Below are 19,991 nucleotides of genomic sequence, written 5' to 3' on the forward strand. Positions count from 1 at the left end.
GCAGAATATAGCTATCGGACTCATCTATCAGAGGATATCGACTAGGCCTCAGGCTCCCTCCAGTAAAGATAGGATGGGTTGGGGTAACACTGCAGAAAGCAGGAGCTGCTAGGGCATTGGCCGGAGTACTTGAGGACATGATTAGAAAAGAACGATCGGCAAAGGCTCAAACCCAAGTCACACTGTGCCATTATTTGTTGGTACATATCCCCTGTCTATTCTAAAGCTCTTGCTTTTATTCTTGAGTAAACCTTAGCTCAAGACACGCAAGCAGAAAGAAATGTCTATCACATCCGGTGCCTGTGCAGAAGCTCTGCAGAATGTCGTCTGGATCCTTTGCAGCCAGCATGATCTATTCCGAAAAGTCTAAGCCTGCCATGCTAAATCCACCCATGTGAAAAGACGTGAACATGCCTTGGAATCATACCTGGACAGAAGTCATGCGAACCTATTCACCGTTTTGTGCCTATTTCGAGATCTCGACACCGCCGACGGCGCCGATAACACGCTGCTGGCAGTTAGTATTGATGGTTCGTCTGCTCGGGTGTGTATGCTCACCTTGATGTCACCATAGATGGCGAATTGACCAGCGGTCAAAGTACCAACCATGAAGAGACGAGCACCGATACCAGCATAGCTGCCACGGATACCAAGTTCCCTGCCGATCTTGAAAAGCCTGCTCGTGGTGCTTTCGCCTGGAAGACCCTTGGTCTTGTTGATCTTGGAAAGCATGGTGTCGGCGGGCTGGGAGACGAGGGCGGCAGCGAAACCGGCGATCAGACCAGAGCCCAGGTTGACAACCGTTTTGGTGCCGTCCGACGCAGTGTTCTTGTCCATCGTTTGCCAGACCGCCTCAGCAACTTTCTCGTAGACGACGAACTTGGCCATGGTGTAGGGGACCTGCTTGAACAAGATAGGACCGAAGCCGCTATAGAAGGCGCCAACTCCTTCATTCTTCAAGATCTTGCTGAAGCCACCAACCAGACCAGAAGCAAAGGTCGGCTCAGAGACCAATCGGATGCGGGTGGCTTCCAGGGGGCAGAGAGCAATATCGGCGAAGAATTCGGCAAGGGCAGATGATGCCAGGTAGACGGCGGTTCTGTTGTTTGAGGCGGTCTCGTAGCCGAGGAGATTGATCGATTGCTGCTTGAAGAATTCGTATCCTCCGAACTTGAAGGCGCCTTGAAGGAAGTAACCTGCAAAGGTCGGGCCAACACCTGTCAAGAGAGCGCCAGCGCCTTCGTTTGCGATCACTTGTCGGAATCCCCCGATCAATCCGCGGTTGTATGTGACTGGGTCAAGTTGAATTCTTGTCTTGACGCTGAGTGGAGTGGAGTGTCAGCGTCCCTCCGGCGCGTTGAGGAGCTCGTGACTTACACGTCAACGGGGGTGAGGCCACCGTGAGTGACTGAGCAGCAGACCGCGCCAGCGAAGGCCTTGGAAGAGTGAGTGTTTGCCATTGAAACATTGGTAGACCGACTTACGAATCTGCTGTAGAGGTCAATGCCTGAAAGAGCTTTGGGCGCAGGAGCAGTTCCGGGCAGAGCTGCACCGACCTGTTGCGACGCGGCAGCCATTGTGAATGAGCGGAGAGGAAGAATCTAGAACTAAATGAAATCTAGACGGACGCGATGCAGAACCGAAAGAGATGGATGATCAGACGACGATGCCCTGAATGTTTTTTCTGAGAATAAAGGGACACGATGTGTTTCTGGGATTGAAGATCTGCGAAAATGAATCGGACGGCAACCAAAAAAAATACCGCAGCTTGAACCGATCCTCCGGAAGGCCAATCATATGCTCACGTGGGAGCCACCTCCCAACCACTTTCGGCAACAACAGCTGGGAGCTCCTGCAAGGCTACGGGGGATCCTGGTGCGACGCTATTTATCCGGCGAACGTGGGAGCCACTTCGAGTCCGAAAGCGACTCGCAAGACTATCACAAAACATAGTCCTATCGGTCGACACAAGCGGTGCTCTCCTATACCTCTTAAGATCTATCAGCACACCGGAAGCTAAAGGTGTGAAACCGGCAATGTCCATGGAGTCGGCGCAGAACAACCTTTTCCCGGTTGCAGGTTTGCATGCGCCCCCGTCTTCTAGAGTGTCGAAATGGCTACAGCGATAGCAGGCCATGGTCGCTCGTCTTTGGTGAGAAGTCGGGTTTCAAATAAGAATACATTCGGAACCAATAATCTTACAATGCTCGACCTTCCACCTCCTTTCGTTATGCACTCAATCGTCAATCTCCACTCAATTGTCAAGGCGCCGAGCACAATAAAAGTGTCGACCTCTATACGCCAATCCACGGCGAATCTTCTTGCCTTCAACGATCGTGTCAGATGTTGTTGCTGATAAAGGAGGCTTCGACGGATTTGTCGGCCCATCTAGCGCCTCGGAAAGCTCTCGGCGATCCAGCAATGCCTATACTTGAGGTAGCCGCTCCTGAGAGTTCTGGCGAGGCATAGGCAATATTTGCTGGTGGCTCACTCGTCGACAGCGGTGCGAGCGGAGACGGGTTGGTGGCGAAGAATGTAGGATCAGCAACCATAACGGGTGGAGTTCCAGCGGTAGTGGTAGGCCCTTGTGATACTGCTGACGGGAGCTGAAGGCTTGCTTTGGTGAATGCCCCAGTGCAACTCGCTGAGCGGCTTGTATGTGACGCAGGAGGACTGTCGACAGGCACCACCATGGAAGGCGTCCTCGACGTGATTCCGAGATCCATGGCCGGTTGGTTTGTGGTTGCCCGCGTAACAGAGCCCGCTGCTCCAACATTGGGGAGTCTGAAAGGCCCTAGGCTGGTTGAGTCCGCCTGCATAGGTTGAGACCTAGAGGGACTGCTGGTTGTTGCCGGAGTCTCGTTTGTGCTAGCTAGGCCGGCATACATACCACTACCGGTGGTTGAAGTTGCTGACGTGGACAGAGGCCCGAAGGGTGTGGTCGACGTTGTGTGGAGTGCGAATGGGGCACTGCTCCTTGAACTCAATCTGGAATTGTTGCTCGGTGTCGTGGAGGGCAGAGATAGGATTGTTGTCGTTGCACTGGTGCCCGAGGATGGGGCCAAGGTTTCACTGGTAGCTATTGGACTGTTCGTCATGTTGCCTCCGATAGAAGCAATGCCGTGGGAGATGGATGACGCGGATACAACAGATGGGTCGTCTGATGATAGCTGGGCACTAGGGCCCGATGGCGGTTGGGTTGGAGACAAGATCAGAGAATTGGTGGTGGACCGCGTGGAGGTTGCCTTAGAAGTCGTGGCTGGGGAGAAGGTCGCAGACGACGAGGGCATTAATCGGGTACTTTCTCCAATTGGTGGTTGGGTCAGAGTGGAATTTAGAGGTGCGTCGAAGCTTGCAGTGGACGTTCTCCTGATAGTCGTTGAGCTGGTGGACGGTAAAGCAGGCACGGAGGTAGCCGGGACAGTGGAGGGATTTGAAGGCCTCGAAGTGGTCATGATTGATACCCTGTCGCCACCAGATATCGGCGCATTGGCGCTCCTTAGCGTCCCGGCCCGAGAGATCGACGTGTCTGCAGTTGTTTCGCGGCCGGGACTTGATGACGATCTAGAGCTAGATGTCGAGGTTGTCGAGGGTAGTATGTTCATGCGTATGGTTTTGGGATCTGCAGGAGAGTCAGCACTCAAGCTAATGGGCAATGACATTCCAATCACCAGATGCAATGAATACCACATTCAAAGTGATGCTTAGGCAACTAAATGGTGGGGAACTACCGAAAGTGATGAAGATTTGCCCTTGTTGATTTGTGCAAAAGCCGCCACTGTACATTTGCAGCGACAAAATACCATTGAGGTCGATTATCCATCTCGCGGAGTTGGCTGGAATAGTGGAAGTGAACGACAGAGCTTGATATGACTGGCTGAAGTCGGCAGGAACATAGGCCAAGTCAGAACGCAAGAGACCATCAGGATCAATGAAGAATTGAGCTGCCGACTCGCCAACATCCACAAGAACATGAGTCCGGCCGAGAACGCCACGTATTGAAGAGATCGCCTCCAGATTCCTAGTGGGGAGCTTGTGGTAATCCAAAATCCGTCCGTCCCGGCAGCAGGAATTGCTGTGCCTGCTGGTGTGCTAGTTGCTGGAGCCGAGAGAGCTGAGCTCGAGGTTTTCACGTCAGCGAGCTGAGTGACTGAGCTGCTCGTAAAAGTCAGTCCGCCGGAGGCAATGGCGGCTATCATACTCGATGAAGTTGTGGCGGCAATGGTCGTCGATGAAGACGTGGAGGAGGAGCTCGTAGTTGGCCCGGTTGAAGTGACGATGGGAGTAAAGCTGGGATAGCTTGAAGTACTGTATAATGTCGTCTCTCCTGACGGATTCTTCCCACGTTTAATGTTGAAGTACAAAGCATGGACAGGAAAACGCTCGTGGACATTGTTTTTTCGAGACTGCAGCAGCCAGGCATTGCCGGTCTTTCAGGCGTTCTGGTATATTCGGGATAGGTCATCGCATGTTGTGTAGATCCGGATATCATCCTGTGTTCCACGTTGAGCTTGTCTTCGCCATTGCATGTTCTGTTCATGCTTGGTATTCCATGCGAACCTCAGGGCAAAATGCCCGCGCACTCAGCAACGAAGCCTAAGGATGGAATCTATGTCGTCTTTCCACAAAGCTGAGGTATAGTTCCAGTGAAATAGCAGAGAGAGTCGGGTTCTAGCCAGCATCCCCGGCCGCCAACGCAGTTCGATTCACAGTCCTGGGTAGGTACCTACTGAGCACCAGACTAATTGGGGTTTGTCGAGGTTGAGGGAAGCTTACAGGCGGAGATCCCGGAAGCCCAAGCCCAACTGCGACATAACCAAACTAATCCGATTGTTTGCTAGCCTACCCCATATTTACAACTTGGGCTGGTCGCGTCCATCGCTGATATCACAGAGCACAAAACCAGGGCCGCTGGACTGTTTTGCGCACACATTGGGACGATGGAGTGGTAGGGGTGGCTCGAAGACGTGCGGCCTTCGTCTTCCGAAGTCAAGGACTGCGAAATATATTTGCACTCCTTTCCTTCACCTTCAGACACCTATTTCTTCTGCACTTCAAGCGTGTCGTCGTGCAGAGTCTCCTGTCGTGGGACGTCAGTGTTGAAGGTGCATCTTCCCTGCCATCATTGCTCCTATCAAGGTCCTCTCACACCGTGTTGCCACCATGGCCGACAACGTTGTGCAACCTTCCGCGGCTCTCAAGACTATGGAGAGGGAGTACAAGAGCAAAGCTGTCGAAATGACAGCTCTTTTTGAGGTTTCCCATTCTCTCCTCTCCGAGATGACGGACGGCAGGCTGACCTTAGCAGAACCTCTTGAAGCTCCTCTCCGAGAAAGAAGTCGAGTGTGAAGATCTCAAGTACGATTTGCAAGACCAGACCGAGTCGAGACGCCATTGGCACAAGAGAGCAGCGGACGCTGAAGGTCGCATCGTACGTTGGTCCGAATTCACGGTTGCGAAGTCGTGCACTGACCATCGGTCCAGGCAAGCGTTCAGCACGTCCTCGTCCTCGTTGATGGAAACCAGACATTTTTCAAGCCGGGTCTCATTCTTGCTGGCCCACGAGGCGTAAGAGGAGCAGTTGAGACACTGATTGCGGAGGCCAAAACGTGCGCTCGAGCGCAACACAAGAATGACCTGTCCGACAACCTTTCAGCAATAGTGCACATCTTTGTCGATGTTGGAAGACTCGCGCATGACCTCTCAACTGCCAATTTGTTGCCGGAACCAGACCAGCTGTGGACTTTCATCCAAGATGCAAGCAAACTTGAGCCAGGCATTACGATTTCAGACTGTGGCTCAGGTCAAGGCGCTGTTGATGCAAAGATGAAGCGTGAGTATTGTCCTAGATATCCATGTGATCCCACTGACTAGAGGGTAGATTTCTACGAGCTGTATCTGGAAAATTGTCACTGCCGCCATCTTTTCCTTGCACTCGGACGCGAAGCCGACTACTATAACGTCCTGTCCACTTACGCTGACGACGAGTTCACGAGGTTGAAGACTTCTTTGATCAAACCGTCTCTAGGATTGCCCGATAAATACATCCTTCCCTTTGATACGGTCGACTTCTCTTGCTTGGAAAGTGTACGCCGACAGACAATCTCCTTCAATGACACTGTGCCGAAGGTCAATGGAATGCCAGCAGCCGTCTCACGTTCTGCATTTGCCCAAGTTCCCTCTGTGTCTCCCTTCGATGGAAATGCTCGGGCTGCTCCTCGAGCTTCCCTGACCGCCACAGTCCCTGAGTCCATCGCAACGCCTCCAGCTGGTCCTCGAGGTCCCGTGGCCCGAGTTGATGTTTATGGTGCAACCCCGCGTGTGAACGGCACACCTCCAGCCACATCTGGTCGACCGGCGTCTCCCTACGCACAATCACCAGCGCCAGGCTCATCTAGTTCACCAATCGGACAAGCAGCTCCATCAACTTTCGACCCTGGTCCGCCCAGTACGATGGTCCAGGCTCCAGAAGAAGCTCTAACTACTCGTCATGCTTCTCCTGCTTTCGTCGCACAGACTTCTTCTGCGCCGGCTACGGTGCAAACCCAGGCACCAGTTTCAGAAGATGCTATCAAAGAGTACGGCGATGCCAATGGCAACGTTGATAAAGTGGAAGACGTGAGTTCTGCCGCAGTTGTCAAGCTTAATACCTCTTCACATTCTTCAAGCCAATCCAAAAAGTCAGCGGAGCAAAGCTGGGAGAGTGCTACAGTCAATGATTATGCCCCTGCACCCAACCCGGTTCCATGGACAATGGAGGAGCCCATGGCTCAACCAGCGTCGCACGAGTTTAACGAGCCACAGACATACTCGAGGAAGAACAACAACAACTTCCCTCGGCGACAGCCGAGAGAAGGGGCTGGCGGCGGCGGGGGCGGTGGCAGTGGCGGTGGCGGTGGCGGAAGGCAAGACCGTTTCAATGGAGGTCAGCAGTCCGGTAGACGTCTACCGAGACAGTTCAAAGGGTCATATGATGATATGATGTCTACGCAAGGTTCGTCAGCATCACCGAGACCAGCAACTACGTCGATGTCATCATTGGCTATGTCCAAGTCGACTGACTTTGCCAACTCTTTTACACGACAGGACGTGACAAAGCCTGAGCCAAACCCTCAGGCACGCCCCGTGTTAGCCCCCGTTGCGCTGAACACACTGAACCAGCGAATTGATCTCAAACTGCCCAGACCAGCTCCAGCCGACGAGGAAGCTTTCAAACTACGAACGAATAACCGACACTTGTGCAATGAACACCATATGCGGGGACAATGCAGCAATATCAATTGCACCTACGACCACGAGGAAATATCGGACGGTGTGTATTTGGCATTGAGGAACACGGCTCGCCTCAGCCCCTGCAACCAGGGATCCCGTTGTCGTCAACACGATTGCTACTTGGGGCACCACTGTCCGAACGTCTCGAGAATTTCGGCTTGTGGGAGACCCAATTGTCCTTTCAAAGCCAGGAATTTGCATGACATTTTCGATTTGACGATCGTTGAAATGATTGAGCCGTCGAAGAAGGAAGAGCTACCAGTCGAAGACTTGATTTGATCCCAAAGGACCGAACTCGGCGAGGACAAGAGATGATGGAGTGGGAGTGGGGAACGCCCTTGGCAAGCATTATCATGCTAGGTCTGTACGCATGACTGCGCACGTCGGTACCACCGGTTGGGCTCTGTGCGGACGAAGGATGGGACAGAAGAATCCAGGTTGGTCTTCCAAAATCCTGTCGTTTGTCTTGTACCATAGTGCTGCATTTCGGAGAAGCCAGCTGCTCGAAGCGAGGTCTCCCGGATCTCAGATAAAAATCGTTTTCACTTTCAGTGTCTTGGTTCCGCGTGACCTCTTCTCGAGGCTGTAGGGAGTTACGGAATGTGCAACCGTTAACCAGCATCCGAGGCCTGATTAGCCTGAAACCACAATGTCAGCCGAACCGTAGCCTAGAACTTCGAAGGAGCTGACAAACCTGGTACCTTTCTTGCTAAGTGCCGACAGTGCGTCGGCGCGCGAAATGTTATCCTGCAAAAGCGGTCAGGCTGCGTCGAGGTCGTTTTCCACGAGGTTCTGAATTCTGAAGCCACAAAAGAGCTCAAAGCTGCAGACATAGGCCCACCCGAACCGGAGTACCATTGCCCGTGTCTCCCGTCAAAGATCGCTTCGCCACGAATAAACAGTGACAAGCCGTCACGACTTTTGGAATAGCAGAATAACAAGACAGGGGCAAGACTCCTCGTCCATCTCATCCATCCCTCTCCATCTTGTCTTCGTCGCGATCTCTCCTCCTGTCTCTGTCCCGGCTCCGGCTACGGCTCCTGCTCTTACTCTTGCTTCGGCTTCGACTTCTTCCACCCCTTCCTCCTGCGCCGCGTCCCTTGATCGCCATGCCGCCGCCACGGCCACCCTTATCCTTGGGTGGTGGCCGAACGAAAGCGTAGTCCACCGAGATGGTTTGATCGAGCAGTTTCGCGCCGTTCAGGGCTTTGATGGCAGCCTGGGCCTCGACTTGGGTAGGATACTCAATCAGGACGTAGCCCTAGACGTGGTCAATCCTTCGGTCGTGTTGCACAGATACTTCTGGTGATCGCTCCGTACCTTGACGTAGCCCGTCCTCCGGTCCAGATTCAGATGCAAGTTCTTGATGTCGCCGTACTCGGCGAATAAATCGTGAATATCCTCCTCCGTCGCTTCTTCGTGGATGTTCGTCGCGATCACAATCCACCCTTCGATACTTCTCACCGCGACCGCATTTTGAATGGTGCGCGCCTCGGTGCCGGCGTTGGCCGGTTTCTTGGTGTCTGTGGGAGACGAAGTGCCATCCATGGGGTCTGCAGACGCAGGAGGGGCTGGGTCGACTTCCATGTCCGTAGACATGGTGGAGCGATATAGGCAAGCACCGTTGAAAAGAAAGAGAGGGAATGAGATGTGCGCAGTGTCAGTGAACTTCGAGGTTGGAGTGCCAGCAGCCTTCCTCTCGAACGTGGTCACTCGGCCTCGTTGGGTTTCAGGCCCAGGCCTCTCGAGCAGGCATAAAGATAGCCGAACTTTACCCGGGCCCTGGATTTTAGCAATGCACAATTGTCACGTGTCCAGACCTCCTTCTACTTCAACAGTCATTCACTTCTATACATCTCCACCTACCCTGTCAATGTTGAAAACCCAGGCGGACTGGCCGTTCAGCATACTCTTAAACCGATGGGCCTGGTGCTCGTGGAGACTCCGCTGGGTTGTGGCGAAGGCGACAGACACTCTTCCCGAAGGAGAACCGGAGGGAAATGGAAGGGGACTAGCAAGGTGACTCGAAGGAGTAGATAATTGGACATGTGGGCCAGAATATCTAACGCCCATATTTTCCTGTAACGAATAGAGCCTGAGCTGAAAACATCGTGTGGCTGAGAGCAGAGTGAAGACGAAGCAACGTCAAAACCTCCACAACCGCTTTCCATGCTCTGGTCATTGACCCTTCAAGCCAGCAGGCGGACGTTTTGCAGAGTGTACTCATTTTGAGATCTGACTCGATTTTGATCTTGCATGTTCTAGGTGTACGTGAGAAAGCTCAGGAACCAGACAGCACCACATGCCTCCATTATTCCCTATCGCCATTAGTCGTCACTTTGGTCCACGTCTCGCTTCTCAGCACCTGGTGACACTGGCATTGGCGGACAAGCACCACACAACGAAAGAAGTTCCGCTCGGCCAGTCTAGTGAAGTCCACTGCGACTCCACATCCTATCATGGCGACTCGGAGCTGCACTGGGAGCAACCATACCTGATGGATCCTTTCGCGTCAAAGCTGAACTCAATATCCAAGCAAGATGATTTCTCCTAGAAGAAGAGGTAAGCGATCAGGAAGCTGAGCAGACACAATCCAGCAACGATCTGAAGTGGGACGCCTGATTCCTGGCTTTGCTGAACAACTGTTTGCACCTTCTCGTTCGCCTCTTGCACTTTTCTCTGCCGGACCTGAGGATCTTGGAGCTGGTTTGTCAATTTCTGGATCTGAGCTTTTGCGGCTGCTAGTTGCTCCTTCATTTCGTCGCCTGATGTCGGTACGGCGCTGGCAACGACAGAGGGAATGTTGGTCACACCAGTGGTTTCGGCGGCGTTGGCCAAGGACGACTTTGCGGTCTCGGCGGTAGAAGCAGCGTTCGAGGGCTGTCGGGCAGGCGTATCGAACTGAGGGGATGGTGAGGAGTATGCAGGCGGCTGCTCCTCGTGAGATGATGACAGTCCGTTAGGGGTCGCCGCAGCAGCAGGGAGGAAATTGACGCGAATCTTGCGCTCTTGAATGGTATTCTTGGCCGTCTTTTCCACGGTTTGCCAGAGCGTTGTCACGTTGGGGTCTTGGTCGGGCGAAGTGAGGACAGATTGAACAAGGAATTTATCCCGGCATTTGGCGTCCAAAGGCGGCTCTTCTTTCATTGCTTGTAGGAGTACTGGGTTTGTTAGTCGTGAAGCGGGGGCATTTTGATTTGCCTGGGTCGCACCTTGAACCTCGACGGATTCATTTGGCTGGATCATGCCCGAGTTAGGGCGCACGCAGTATCTGTCGGCGTTAGAAAGATGGTGGTCGACTACGAGGGTATGCGCAAGGCTCACTGCTTGGGCGCTGTGGTCTTGACCTATTTGCAATGATTAGCATGCGAGTTGCCAAGGGAGATCGAATCGTACTTTGAAAGCGACAGGTTGACTGTTGCTATTGGTGAGCTTGAGGGTTTCAGTGACCTCGTGGTTGAAGGGGCCTGCTCAACTGTCAGTGTTGGCCATGGTAGCGATCGTAGCGATACTGACGTCGAAAGCCCAGTTCAGCTGGCTGAAGGTCGACAGACATGTTGAAGTGTCGATTGTAAGAGGGTGCGCAAGTCAGGGCGATCGACCCGATAGGAACGTGACAGGGGGAATAGGTAGTCTGAAATACTCGTACAGCAAAGGGCCGTTACTTGATGTTCAAGATGATAGAAATGTAAACGGGTTGTTCAGCAAGGTGATTTGAATCTGGGAAAGGGTATGACGAGCGAGTGGTGCGCAGTGACAGCAACGGCAAGTGGCTGGTGACCTTAAAAGGCTGGCAGTACGAGTTGCGGCACACAGTTAACTCACTCGGCGGTTAAGGGGGCCGTCACTTCCCACGCAGGGGCAGCCCGCTTGGCGAAACGATGACGCTAATTGAGCCCTGCGGCCGCTACAGTACGAGGCCATCCGAACATCTGTCCCGCAACGCATCACGCACTCCCCGCAGCCTGTTTGTCCACGTTATTGCTGCCTCGAAAAGCCTCAGAGAACAGCCACTCGAATATCACCGCAACGCCTCTGACTGGTTTCGTCAACGCTCTCGCCACGTACCAGATATACCCTTGCTGAATCCATCTCCCCAGCTCTTGCGGGTTGTCCCTCAATCTACCCATACTGCTCATACTCCAATTGCGAATTCCGATACTGATACCGCACGCCTAAGCGGTGAAAGCTACGATGGCAACTACAGATCTTGATCAGCTGCTCATGATGGGCTTCGACAAAGAGCGGAGCGAGATGGCGCTGAAGAGCAGCGGAAATCGTAAGACAACCGCCTGCCTCTCCACTTCTCGCATTCTAACATTCTGCAGTAGCCGACGCGATTGACTGGTTAGACGCCAACTCATCGAAATCAATCGAAGAAATCAAGGCCGACAAGGAGTCGGCAGCCCAGGTCAAAGCCGTGGAAGAGGCCGAACAAGCGAAGAGTCTGGTCTGCAACGAGTGTGGGAAGAAGTTCAGAGGGACCGCCCAAGCAGAATTCCACGCATCGAAATCCGGCCATACCGACTTTGCAGAGTCTACTGAGGAGATCGCTCCCTTGACGGAAGAAGAAAAGGCGGCGAAACTGGCTGATCTCAGAGAGAAGCTAGCAGCGAAACGGGCCGCCCAGTCAGAGCAGGACAAGATCGACCAGAAGCGGAACGAACAGATCAATCGCAAAAAGACCAAGGAGACGGAAGACCTCAAGGAGCAACTGAGGATCAAGGAACAACTGAAGGAGGCCGAAAAGAAAAAGCAAGAAAAACAACGAGAGATCGAAGCCAAGAAGCGGATACAGGCAAAGATTGCAGCTGACAAGGAGGAGCGCAGACTGAAGGCTGAGCGAGAAAAGGCCGAACGGGCTGGACAGGCCCTTCCGGTCCAAGCAGCATCCGTTCCCGTTGCGGCTCCGACACAGTCCAAGCCTGCTTCAGAGTACAAGGAGACGCGTCTGAGACTGCAAACGGCAAGCGGCAACATCATGAAGACCTTCCCAGTCGAGACGACGCTGTTCGAGGTCGCCGCGGCGGTAGGAGAGGAGATTGGGAGGGATGTTGAGAGTTTTACACAGACCTTCCCTCGTAAGGTGTTTGGTCAGGACTTCTTCGGAGAGAGCTTGAAGGACCTGAAGTTGGTGCCGAGCGCCAGCCTGATCGTCAAGTAGGTCTGATCTTGTTTGCCTCGCATACTCTTTGGTGGCCAAAATTCTTTCATGGCGAAGGCGTCGGGGTTTGCGGGCCTCGTGCTGGGCTGACGATGAATTGAAAGGGAATACCCATTGCCCTGGTAGGTCTCGAGATACTGATGACATCCAGTAGATAGACAGAGACAGGTGAAGTATCTTCCAGCCAAACTAGAGACTGGCCTCAAAGGAAATGCTTAGCCAGCTCTCACTCTGCCCTTCCCCGTGGAATACCTCTTCATCCTCACCCATTGCCCTCCCCCACTTTCTCCTTCCTAAACACAAATAGCGCGTCGTCCTTTCCTGCAAAACTCGGTAGCGGCACCTGCGCGACCTTGCGCCATCCCTGCCTCTCCCTGCTCATGTACTCGTCGACCATCATGTCCTTGAACCCGGTGTACCCATTCCCATTCTGCGTACCCGCCACGCAAATCACATCGCCCGCGTACGCGTCGAGGACCCGCCGGGTAAAGTCACCGCCCACGATAGGGTAGACCAGCAACAACACCACATCGGTACACCCGGAGTGTTTGCGCAGGTATTGCAACCCATCCGTGACGACCGTGTCTGCGATCCAGGTCGTCCGCCAGCGAGACTGTCCACTGTCGACCGCCACCGTCTGAACCCCAAGCCGACGGAGCATCAGCGTCCAGTATCCGTTGCCGCTGCCCATGTCCAGCACGCTGCGACCGCCGGCGGATTTCGAGATGATCTGCAGGGATTCCCATGACGGCACGACGCAGCCAAAGTGGTGCATGTACACTGGCAAGATGTGGTGCGAGGTCTTGACAAGGGCAGTCTGGGCGTTGGGGCCCACGTACTCTAGGGCCATGCAGGAATATGCCCAAAAGTCGAGAGACGGGTTTTCGTGGACCTTGGCGGTAGCTGAAGGCTTGTACTTTGGGACAGCTATTGACGGGTCGAGATGGCGTTTGCTCTGAAGATACTCTGCGACTGTAGCTCGGAGTGATCCTTTCTTTGCATTCGCGGCCAATGATTTCAAACTGTTCGCAGCAGCTTTTGTCGGGTCAAATAGCGCAATATATGCTTGGATATCACTTGCAGGCGGGTAACCCGCCGTCCGTAGCCCTGGTTGACCTGCAACGGTTGCCTTCACGTCCTGGCCCTTAGTATGCGCCTCAGCGGGCTCGACATACCAATCATGTAAGCCATTTACTCTTCCGGCACGGATGGCCGCCTCCGCCTGGGCAAGATTGACGCTCGCCGTGGCATGATATGTGAAGCTATCACCTTGAGGCAATTCAAAGGCTGAGGCTATCGCTGCTCGAAATTCATCTGCTTTTAGGTGTGAGTGGACTGCATTCCAAGTCTCCGGACTGGAATTGTCGAAGAGATGGGACGGTGCCCAAGTTTTGGAACCGTCTGTGACAGCTGGGGGAGACGGCGCCATCTGCTATCCCGCTACGCCACGAGTCACCGATGTGGCAAGTTTCCTCACACGGACTAGACTGTACGAGTAGCGGACGTCGGGAGTTGTGGAAAGCAAGGGAGAGCCAGACTGTTGCGGAGCAGAAATCGATCAGAATGACGACACTTGGCGGTCATACAAGGCTACAAGGCTGCAGAGCAAGGGGTTGATATCGATGACAGTTGTGCCATTTCAGCTCATCAACCACTGGCAAGCCGCTTCCTGGCATTCTCCTTCTCCCGGATTACCAGCTCACACATAGATTCGGTCGTTGAACTTCCCGAACTTCTCTCTTCCCGGCGCATCCTTCTTTACAAAGATACTGACACTGCATGACCCGACAGAAAACATTCCAAAGCCATCATCTCCGATGTGTACCTCCCCAGACTCCCAGCCCATGATGTCGGTCCAGACCTCGCCTTTGTGTTCAGTTCCGACATACATCCGAATCTCTCCCATTTCTGCATTGGACAGTACGACGGCACAGCCATTCGGCCTATCCCAGGTCCCTCTTCTGACCCATCCAATCAAATTGGGTCTGTCCATGTAGTCATTGAGTTCTCCATAGGCGTAGAGCTTTCGAGCCAAGACCATGTCGGGGATCTTCCCCCCGGCTGACGGACCTCTCCAGTCGTTCGGAACACCGCCTTTGATGCCATAAATGTTGCCATAGAAGAGACACGGGTAGCCGTCAATCCGCAGAAGGATAAACGCATGAGCAAGAGGAATGAACCAATCCGCGACATCAATCTGAAGCGCCTGACTGGGTTGCGTGTCATGGTTCATGACGAGCGTGACGCTGTTCCACGGTTCGACTTGCGTGAGTGTGCCGTCCCAGACGCTGCGGAGGTCGGCTCGTTCGGTCATTGAGACACGATGAAAGGACTCGACCAATGGCGCGTCAAACAAGGTGAATTTATGGTGCATTTTGTCCAGATATGCCGTGAGTGAGTCTCGTGAGGTTTTCCAGAATTCGCCGACGCAGAAAGTGTCTCGTCCGAGCTGCTTATCCAGGTTTTGGACAAATTCGAGAAGAAATCCCTCCGAGTAGTGCTGCACATGTCAGCAACGACCGGTACATCGAGACAAGAGACTTGCCTTGATGGCGTCAAAGCGGAATCCGTCAAGCCCCAACTCCTTCGCCACCCATGGACCCCAGTTCTTAACGTCGGACCGCACTTCGGGATGCGCATAATCCACTATCGGTCCAGGAAGTCAGCGTTTGCAAAAGCAGGGACTGAAATTTCCGTCTAGTTGACGTTGCTACGATGAAGGTATCTCAACAGCAATAGGATGAAGCAGGATGACATACAGTCAGCAAACATGAGGAAGTCTGAACCGGTTAGCAGAAATTGTTCGCCGGAGCTCTTGTGTACCCACCATAATTGCCTCGTTCGTTGTCCACGTCAGTTGCGAAATGCTTGTTCTCTCCCAGGATCCTGTAGACGGCAGTCTCTTGGGTTCTTTGATCGTAATCTGTCGCGGAGAAATGGTACCAATGGTATTTCTGGTTGCTGTACTTGTCTCCTCTTGCCTCGAAGTCGAAACCTACCCAGGCATCAATGTCGTAGGGTCCCGAGATATCATGAGTGCGGTCTGTGCTTGTCAGTGTTGCACCGAGTGTTTGTTCCACTCTTCCTACCGTTCGGGTCGACCTTGACAACTTTGGTGGTCTCCCAATTGTCTGCGCCAGCCTTGTGGTTTAAGACAGCATCAAAGTATAGCCCGATCCCGAGGTCGTTCGTCTTCTTACAGACCTCAAACAGCTCTTCCTTTGTACCCCATTTTGTTCCGACAGATCCCTTTGCGTTGAACTCTCCTAGGTCGTACAGGTCGTAGATATCGTAACCGTTCCCCTCGGGCGTCGAGGCTTTACAAGCAGGAGGTATCCAGATGTTGTCGATACCAATCTTCTTCAACTCCGGCAGAGCGCGAAGCAGGCGTTGCCAGTGCTGGTGGTCGGCCGGGACATACCACTCAAAGAACTGGAGCATCGTGTAGTTCTCAGGAGTGGGTTTGCGCTCATCGTCAGCTCTGGCTTCAAAGACCCCTAGACATGTTGGTCAGCAGCAGGCAGGTTGTCACGCGGAGAATAGGCTGCGTCTACGAGCCTCTCAAGGGCTGGAGTACCTGGGAACTTCTTGCTAACACCAAATTTGCCCGCTACACGTTTGAAGAAGGCTTGACGCTTGTCAAAGCCGTGAGACGCCATGATGGCGATGCGGAAGAATGGTAAGCGGTGTGCAAGAAGTTCCCAAAGGGTGGGAGCAGCAGCTTTCACAGCTTATCAACTCAAGCGGAAGGCGAGATGCATGGTAGCAAGTCGAGGGCTGAGCTGAAAGTCCAACAGCACAGCTGAGTCCGATGGCGATTGCCATGTGAGGATATGCATGAGTTCGCGACAAGCTTCGGCGGAAGGTCACTCGAACACGAGCTTGCATTGTCTGCACCACCCACCACACGCATCGCACGGTATTTGGGCCCAGGTGAAGATGGTCTGCGGTTAAATGAGGATTCGTTGCTGCCGTGACTTCAACAAAGCCTCGGCCAGATCTGCACGATTATGACGTGGCGGCGGGAAAAGCAACTTTCACACTGCCCTGAAGGCTAGCTCAAACCCCCGTCTCGGTTGAGGCTGAAGCGGCCCCTCGTTGTTTGTCCACTCATCGTCGTAGCTTACTATGAAGCAGTGAGGGTGGCTGAAAATGTTCCCGCACATCAACATGAATCGATGCTGAACAGTCAATTCGATGCAGGGTCAGGGACTCGAGCTACTTGACTGGAAGCGGTCGGAATCCGTCAAAAGAGCGTGTCACTAAAGATACAGCACAGATGAACACCAGCACGAACCCGATGACATGCCCAAATATCCGTGCTTTTATTCACCAACCAGTTCGCCAAGGTCAATTCCCACCGCTGGTGCTCCTGCTCAATCGCTTTGCCATCTTCTTCTTCTGATTCTTGGACAATTTGCGATTCCCACCTTCAGGCACCTCCGTCACAACCGCCTTCACATTGCCCTTGGCCGCCATGGTTCCATTCACCTGGGGTATCGCCACAGGGTTCTCCCGGTCACTTGACAGCGACTCCGGGTACAGTGATTCCTCCTCCGCAAGGGACCCTGCCCGGACTCCATTGGCGTGAGGTGTTTCTGTGCCGTCTGCGTCCTCAAGTACTTCCTCTGCGTCCTCTGACTCGACGTGACCATTCATGCGGACACCATTAGCCTCTTCGACTGCTTCCGAATTGCCGTCGACCTTTACAGGCTTTGCCTCTTCAACAGGGACCCCTTCGATCGGTATTTCCCCGACTGGTGGTTCTGCAACTGCAGGCTCTGTCTCCGACTCTGGCTCTGGCATTGACTCCTCAAGTATCGGCTCTGGCTCTGGCAGTCGCTCGTCAAATATTGGCTCTGGCTCTGGCTCTGGCAGTCGCTCGTCAAATGTTGGCTCTGGTTCTGGCTCCGGCATTGGCTCCTCAAATATTGGCTCTGGTTCTGATACGGCCTCTGGCGCTCCAATTCCTGGCTCCTCGACAGCTACTTCTGCCGCATTCTCTGGTTGTGATGGCAGTTCGTGCTCCGACTTCTCAAATTCCTGCCCGACGCTCTCCTCCCAATCCGGATAGCAATCGGCTTCGGCAAAGGGACACCCATCACAAAGACCCTCTTGCCGTTTGATGCCGTCATGGTTGTGGAACCGGCACACTCCTGACAAGTAGTCTTGACGAGCCCACTCTTTGTCCCCAGCCCTGAGATAATCCCAGCCAAGGTCGCGATTATTTCTGAATGTGCTTTCCCATTCTTCGCCCGCGATGACCGAGCGCGAGAGCTGCCCCAACGCAGACCTAACCACTTCCCGTAGCGGGCTGTTGGGTTCCGTGGCCTGGTAGACAGCGTCCACAATGGCCGCTTGCAATTGCCATTCGCCACTGGCAAGATTCTCCCGCACTTTGTCCGTGACTTGGTTGCTGAGCGCGGAGATTTGGTATTCCCAGGCGAAAATACCAAGATGGACGACTTCCGGGAAACTCAGGCGGTCTTCGAGATGCGGGTCGGGTCGATTACTCCAGATGAAGAACTCCGTCAAGGTTTGCACAGAAGTGTCGGGCAGGGAGATCTCCTTCTCATCGTGCAACGCGATCCGTTTCCGGAAAGTTCGTGAGCGACGTCGGAGAAGCTCCCGAGGAAACAGAATCGATCCCTCGCTTGATGTCGTATCTTCACCACTGACCAACTCGATCCGGGGGCTCTGACACCACCTAGATATTTGTTAGTGACAATCGGTGCGGAAGCGATTATGTGGTGGGATACTTGCCAGACGTATAGCCGGCGGTGATGAGGATCCATTCTTCACAGAGAGCCGTGCTGGGCATGAAAGTGAGCAGGCCGTGGAGAGACAGAAAGAAGTCCAGTATTGAGGTGGTAAGAGAAATACCTTGAGTCTCACGACATCCCCTCTAGAGCCTCGACATTGGCACGCCCAGACTTACCGCAAGAAGCCGGGGAAATGTGTTGGAAGAGCGTGACTGGCCAAAGAAGTGAGGCTGCGTCCTTTGTGCTTGACCATGCAGCGACATGCTTGTTTGTGATTGACTGACTCTCCAGCCATTGCCCAATACCAGCTGTCCGAACAGCTTCTGGTGTCCGAGTACATCCCAGACATTTGCCCAAACAGCCCGGGATTGTGCTTACCATCGGCATTGGCCACAACTCCCTTCAGCCCCAAGCCCTCTCGTGGACATGACAATGATTTCGCAAGTGCAGGGAAGCAGGGGCGGGCAGCGGAGCAGCCAACCCTCCCTTTTATCACACGGGAGCTGCAGCCTCGACCGGTAGTGAGGTGGCAGATTCGTGCATGGCAATATCTCCCAATCAGCATGGAGACCCTCCCCAAGCTCGACACGGGACGGGCAGGGCGACGCTGATATGATGATGGACACAGTGAAATCCAGTGGTTGAAATTGGGAAGGCTCCATTCGGCGACACGCACTCAAACATACGGGAGTCCGACTCTTCTAGAAGCCGTTGTATGGGCGATTCTGCTCGTGGCCGCAGTAGATGCTCTATCGATCCTGGGACATGCCGTCGAAATAAGGAGGGACTGGTGCCATCCCCCGCAATGCCTTGCGTAGGCGCCTGCAAACACAAATCGCGACGAGGCTAGGCCTTGATACCAGTCGATGCACTCAACGAGCTGCAGCTGTAATTGACTGCTTTGCAGATCGGGTGCTGACGTCGGCAGGGTGTGACAACTGACTGATGCCCCCGCAGACTCCATGTCGCCTGCTGGGTGTTAGTCATGCATGCACGGCGTGGCACCTTTCGCTTCCTTCCTGCCCGGCGCAAGCCATCATATCTGCAGCTCAGATACCAAAGGAGTTAGAAAGCGAGCGCGCATACGCTCGAGCTTCTGCACGTCGCAAACTGGGTACATGACAGGTGAGGATGAAATCTGTTGAAAGGTCCGATCTCGCCGGAGTGGTGCCCAACCTGGGGCTGCTGCATCACAGGAAGCGGTATTCTCTGCAGCTTTAGCATTCCATTGGACGTTTGACAAGATCGTGCCCAATGCTTCTTACACGTTCGCAATCAATCAAAGATTGCGACACCTGTATGATGGCGAAATAGCTGCAGATTGAGCCGGTCCAGTAGGACGGTAAATAAGCCAGTTGTGTCGACCCCGAGGATCATCTGTAGCGCCTATGACTGAAAGTGGAATATATACAACGTGGCTACATGAGCGCCTGCAACGATATCTCTTGTCCAAATGGCAAATGAAAGGGGCTCGGGATTTTCGTGCCATCCACGAGCTTCTGATCACAAGCATCGGTAAGGAGCCAGATGAACCAGTTTCTGAGCGGGATCACCTTCAACCTCCTCCTCTCCACGGTGTGGTGCAAGTGGTATGGAATAGCCAAGGGAAACCTACAAAACACGGGAGAGATCCGACTTGTCGAAGGCCACGGTTGCACGATGCTCAAGATTGGATATGACGCCGAGCATATCGACGGCAAGATTGTCCTCTGCTTCAAAAGGCCTGTGCTCCGTGGTTCCAAGCACAGAACGATCGGTGGCGATGCCAGGGAGTCCGGTACTGACGCTTGGTA

At 53.7% G+C, this 19,991-nt stretch overlaps 9 protein-coding genes across 9 annotated transcripts; 3 read left to right on the top strand and 6 right to left on the bottom strand.

Annotated features, from left to right (window-relative positions):
- Positions 1-466: 466 nt before the first annotated feature.
- A1O7_08004 (uncharacterized protein) lies at positions 467-1,577 on the bottom strand (the record flags this gene model as incomplete). The annotated part of the gene is made up of 4 exons (XM_007761999.1): positions 467-508; positions 559-1,321; positions 1,378-1,436; positions 1,485-1,577. 4 exons carry the CDS (start codon positions 1,575-1,577, stop codon positions 467-469), a joined length of 957 nt encoding a protein of 318 aa, XP_007760189.1.
- A 1,114-nt stretch (positions 1,578-2,691) lies between these two features.
- A1O7_08005 (uncharacterized protein) lies at positions 2,692-3,708 on the top strand (the record flags this gene model as incomplete). The annotated part of the gene is made up of 2 exons (XM_007762000.1): positions 2,692-2,807; positions 2,925-3,708. 2 exons carry the CDS (start codon positions 2,692-2,694, stop codon positions 3,706-3,708), a joined length of 900 nt encoding a protein of 299 aa, XP_007760190.1.
- A 1,455-nt stretch (positions 3,709-5,163) lies between these two features.
- Positions 5,164-7,551, top strand: A1O7_08006 (uncharacterized protein; the record flags this gene model as incomplete). The annotated part of the gene is made up of 4 exons (XM_007762001.1): positions 5,164-5,256; positions 5,309-5,431; positions 5,485-5,833; positions 5,882-7,551. 4 exons carry the CDS (start codon positions 5,164-5,166, stop codon positions 7,549-7,551), a joined length of 2,235 nt encoding a protein of 744 aa, XP_007760191.1.
- A 688-nt stretch (positions 7,552-8,239) lies between these two features.
- On the bottom strand, positions 8,240-8,871 carry A1O7_08007 (uncharacterized protein; the record flags this gene model as incomplete). Its single annotated transcript, XM_007762002.1, has 2 exons — positions 8,240-8,533; positions 8,593-8,871. The coding sequence occupies 2 exons, from the start codon at positions 8,869-8,871 to the stop codon at positions 8,240-8,242; spliced, it is 573 nt and encodes a 190-aa protein (XP_007760192.1).
- Positions 8,872-9,822: 951 nt separating this feature from the next.
- On the bottom strand, positions 9,823-10,828 carry A1O7_08008 (uncharacterized protein; the record flags this gene model as incomplete). The annotated part of the gene is made up of 5 exons (XM_007762003.1): positions 9,823-10,433; positions 10,485-10,543; positions 10,597-10,619; positions 10,669-10,739; positions 10,789-10,828. The coding sequence occupies 5 exons, from the start codon at positions 10,826-10,828 to the stop codon at positions 9,823-9,825; spliced, it is 804 nt and encodes a 267-aa protein (XP_007760193.1).
- Positions 10,829-11,466: 638 nt separating this feature from the next.
- Positions 11,467-12,436, top strand: A1O7_08009 (uncharacterized protein; the record flags this gene model as incomplete). The annotated part of the gene is made up of 2 exons (XM_007762004.1): positions 11,467-11,551; positions 11,601-12,436. The coding sequence occupies 2 exons, from the start codon at positions 11,467-11,469 to the stop codon at positions 12,434-12,436; spliced, it is 921 nt and encodes a 306-aa protein (XP_007760194.1).
- Positions 12,437-12,698: 262 nt separating this feature from the next.
- Positions 12,699-13,865, bottom strand: A1O7_08010 (uncharacterized protein; the record flags this gene model as incomplete). Its single annotated transcript, XM_007762005.1, has 1 exon — positions 12,699-13,865. One exon carries the CDS (start codon positions 13,863-13,865, stop codon positions 12,699-12,701), a length of 1,167 nt encoding a protein of 388 aa, XP_007760195.1.
- A 270-nt stretch (positions 13,866-14,135) lies between these two features.
- A1O7_08011 (alpha-amylase) lies at positions 14,136-16,095 on the bottom strand (the record flags this gene model as incomplete). Its single annotated transcript, XM_007762006.1, has 6 exons — positions 14,136-14,936; positions 15,030-15,082; positions 15,196-15,216; positions 15,264-15,479; positions 15,526-15,933; positions 16,014-16,095. 6 exons carry the CDS (start codon positions 16,093-16,095, stop codon positions 14,136-14,138), a joined length of 1,581 nt encoding a protein of 526 aa, XP_007760196.1.
- A 691-nt stretch (positions 16,096-16,786) lies between these two features.
- A1O7_08012 (uncharacterized protein) lies at positions 16,787-18,257 on the bottom strand (the record flags this gene model as incomplete). Its single annotated transcript, XM_007762007.1, has 2 exons — positions 16,787-18,143; positions 18,205-18,257. 2 exons carry the CDS (start codon positions 18,255-18,257, stop codon positions 16,787-16,789), a joined length of 1,410 nt encoding a protein of 469 aa, XP_007760197.1.
- Between the last annotated feature and the right edge of the window lie 1,734 nt (positions 18,258-19,991).

This window comes from Cladophialophora yegresii, assembly GCF_000585515.1.
Source record: "Cladophialophora yegresii CBS 114405 chromosome Unknown aczIN-supercont1.6, whole genome shotgun sequence".
Taxonomy (NCBI): Eukaryota; Fungi; Ascomycota; class Eurotiomycetes; order Chaetothyriales; family Herpotrichiellaceae; genus Cladophialophora; species Cladophialophora yegresii.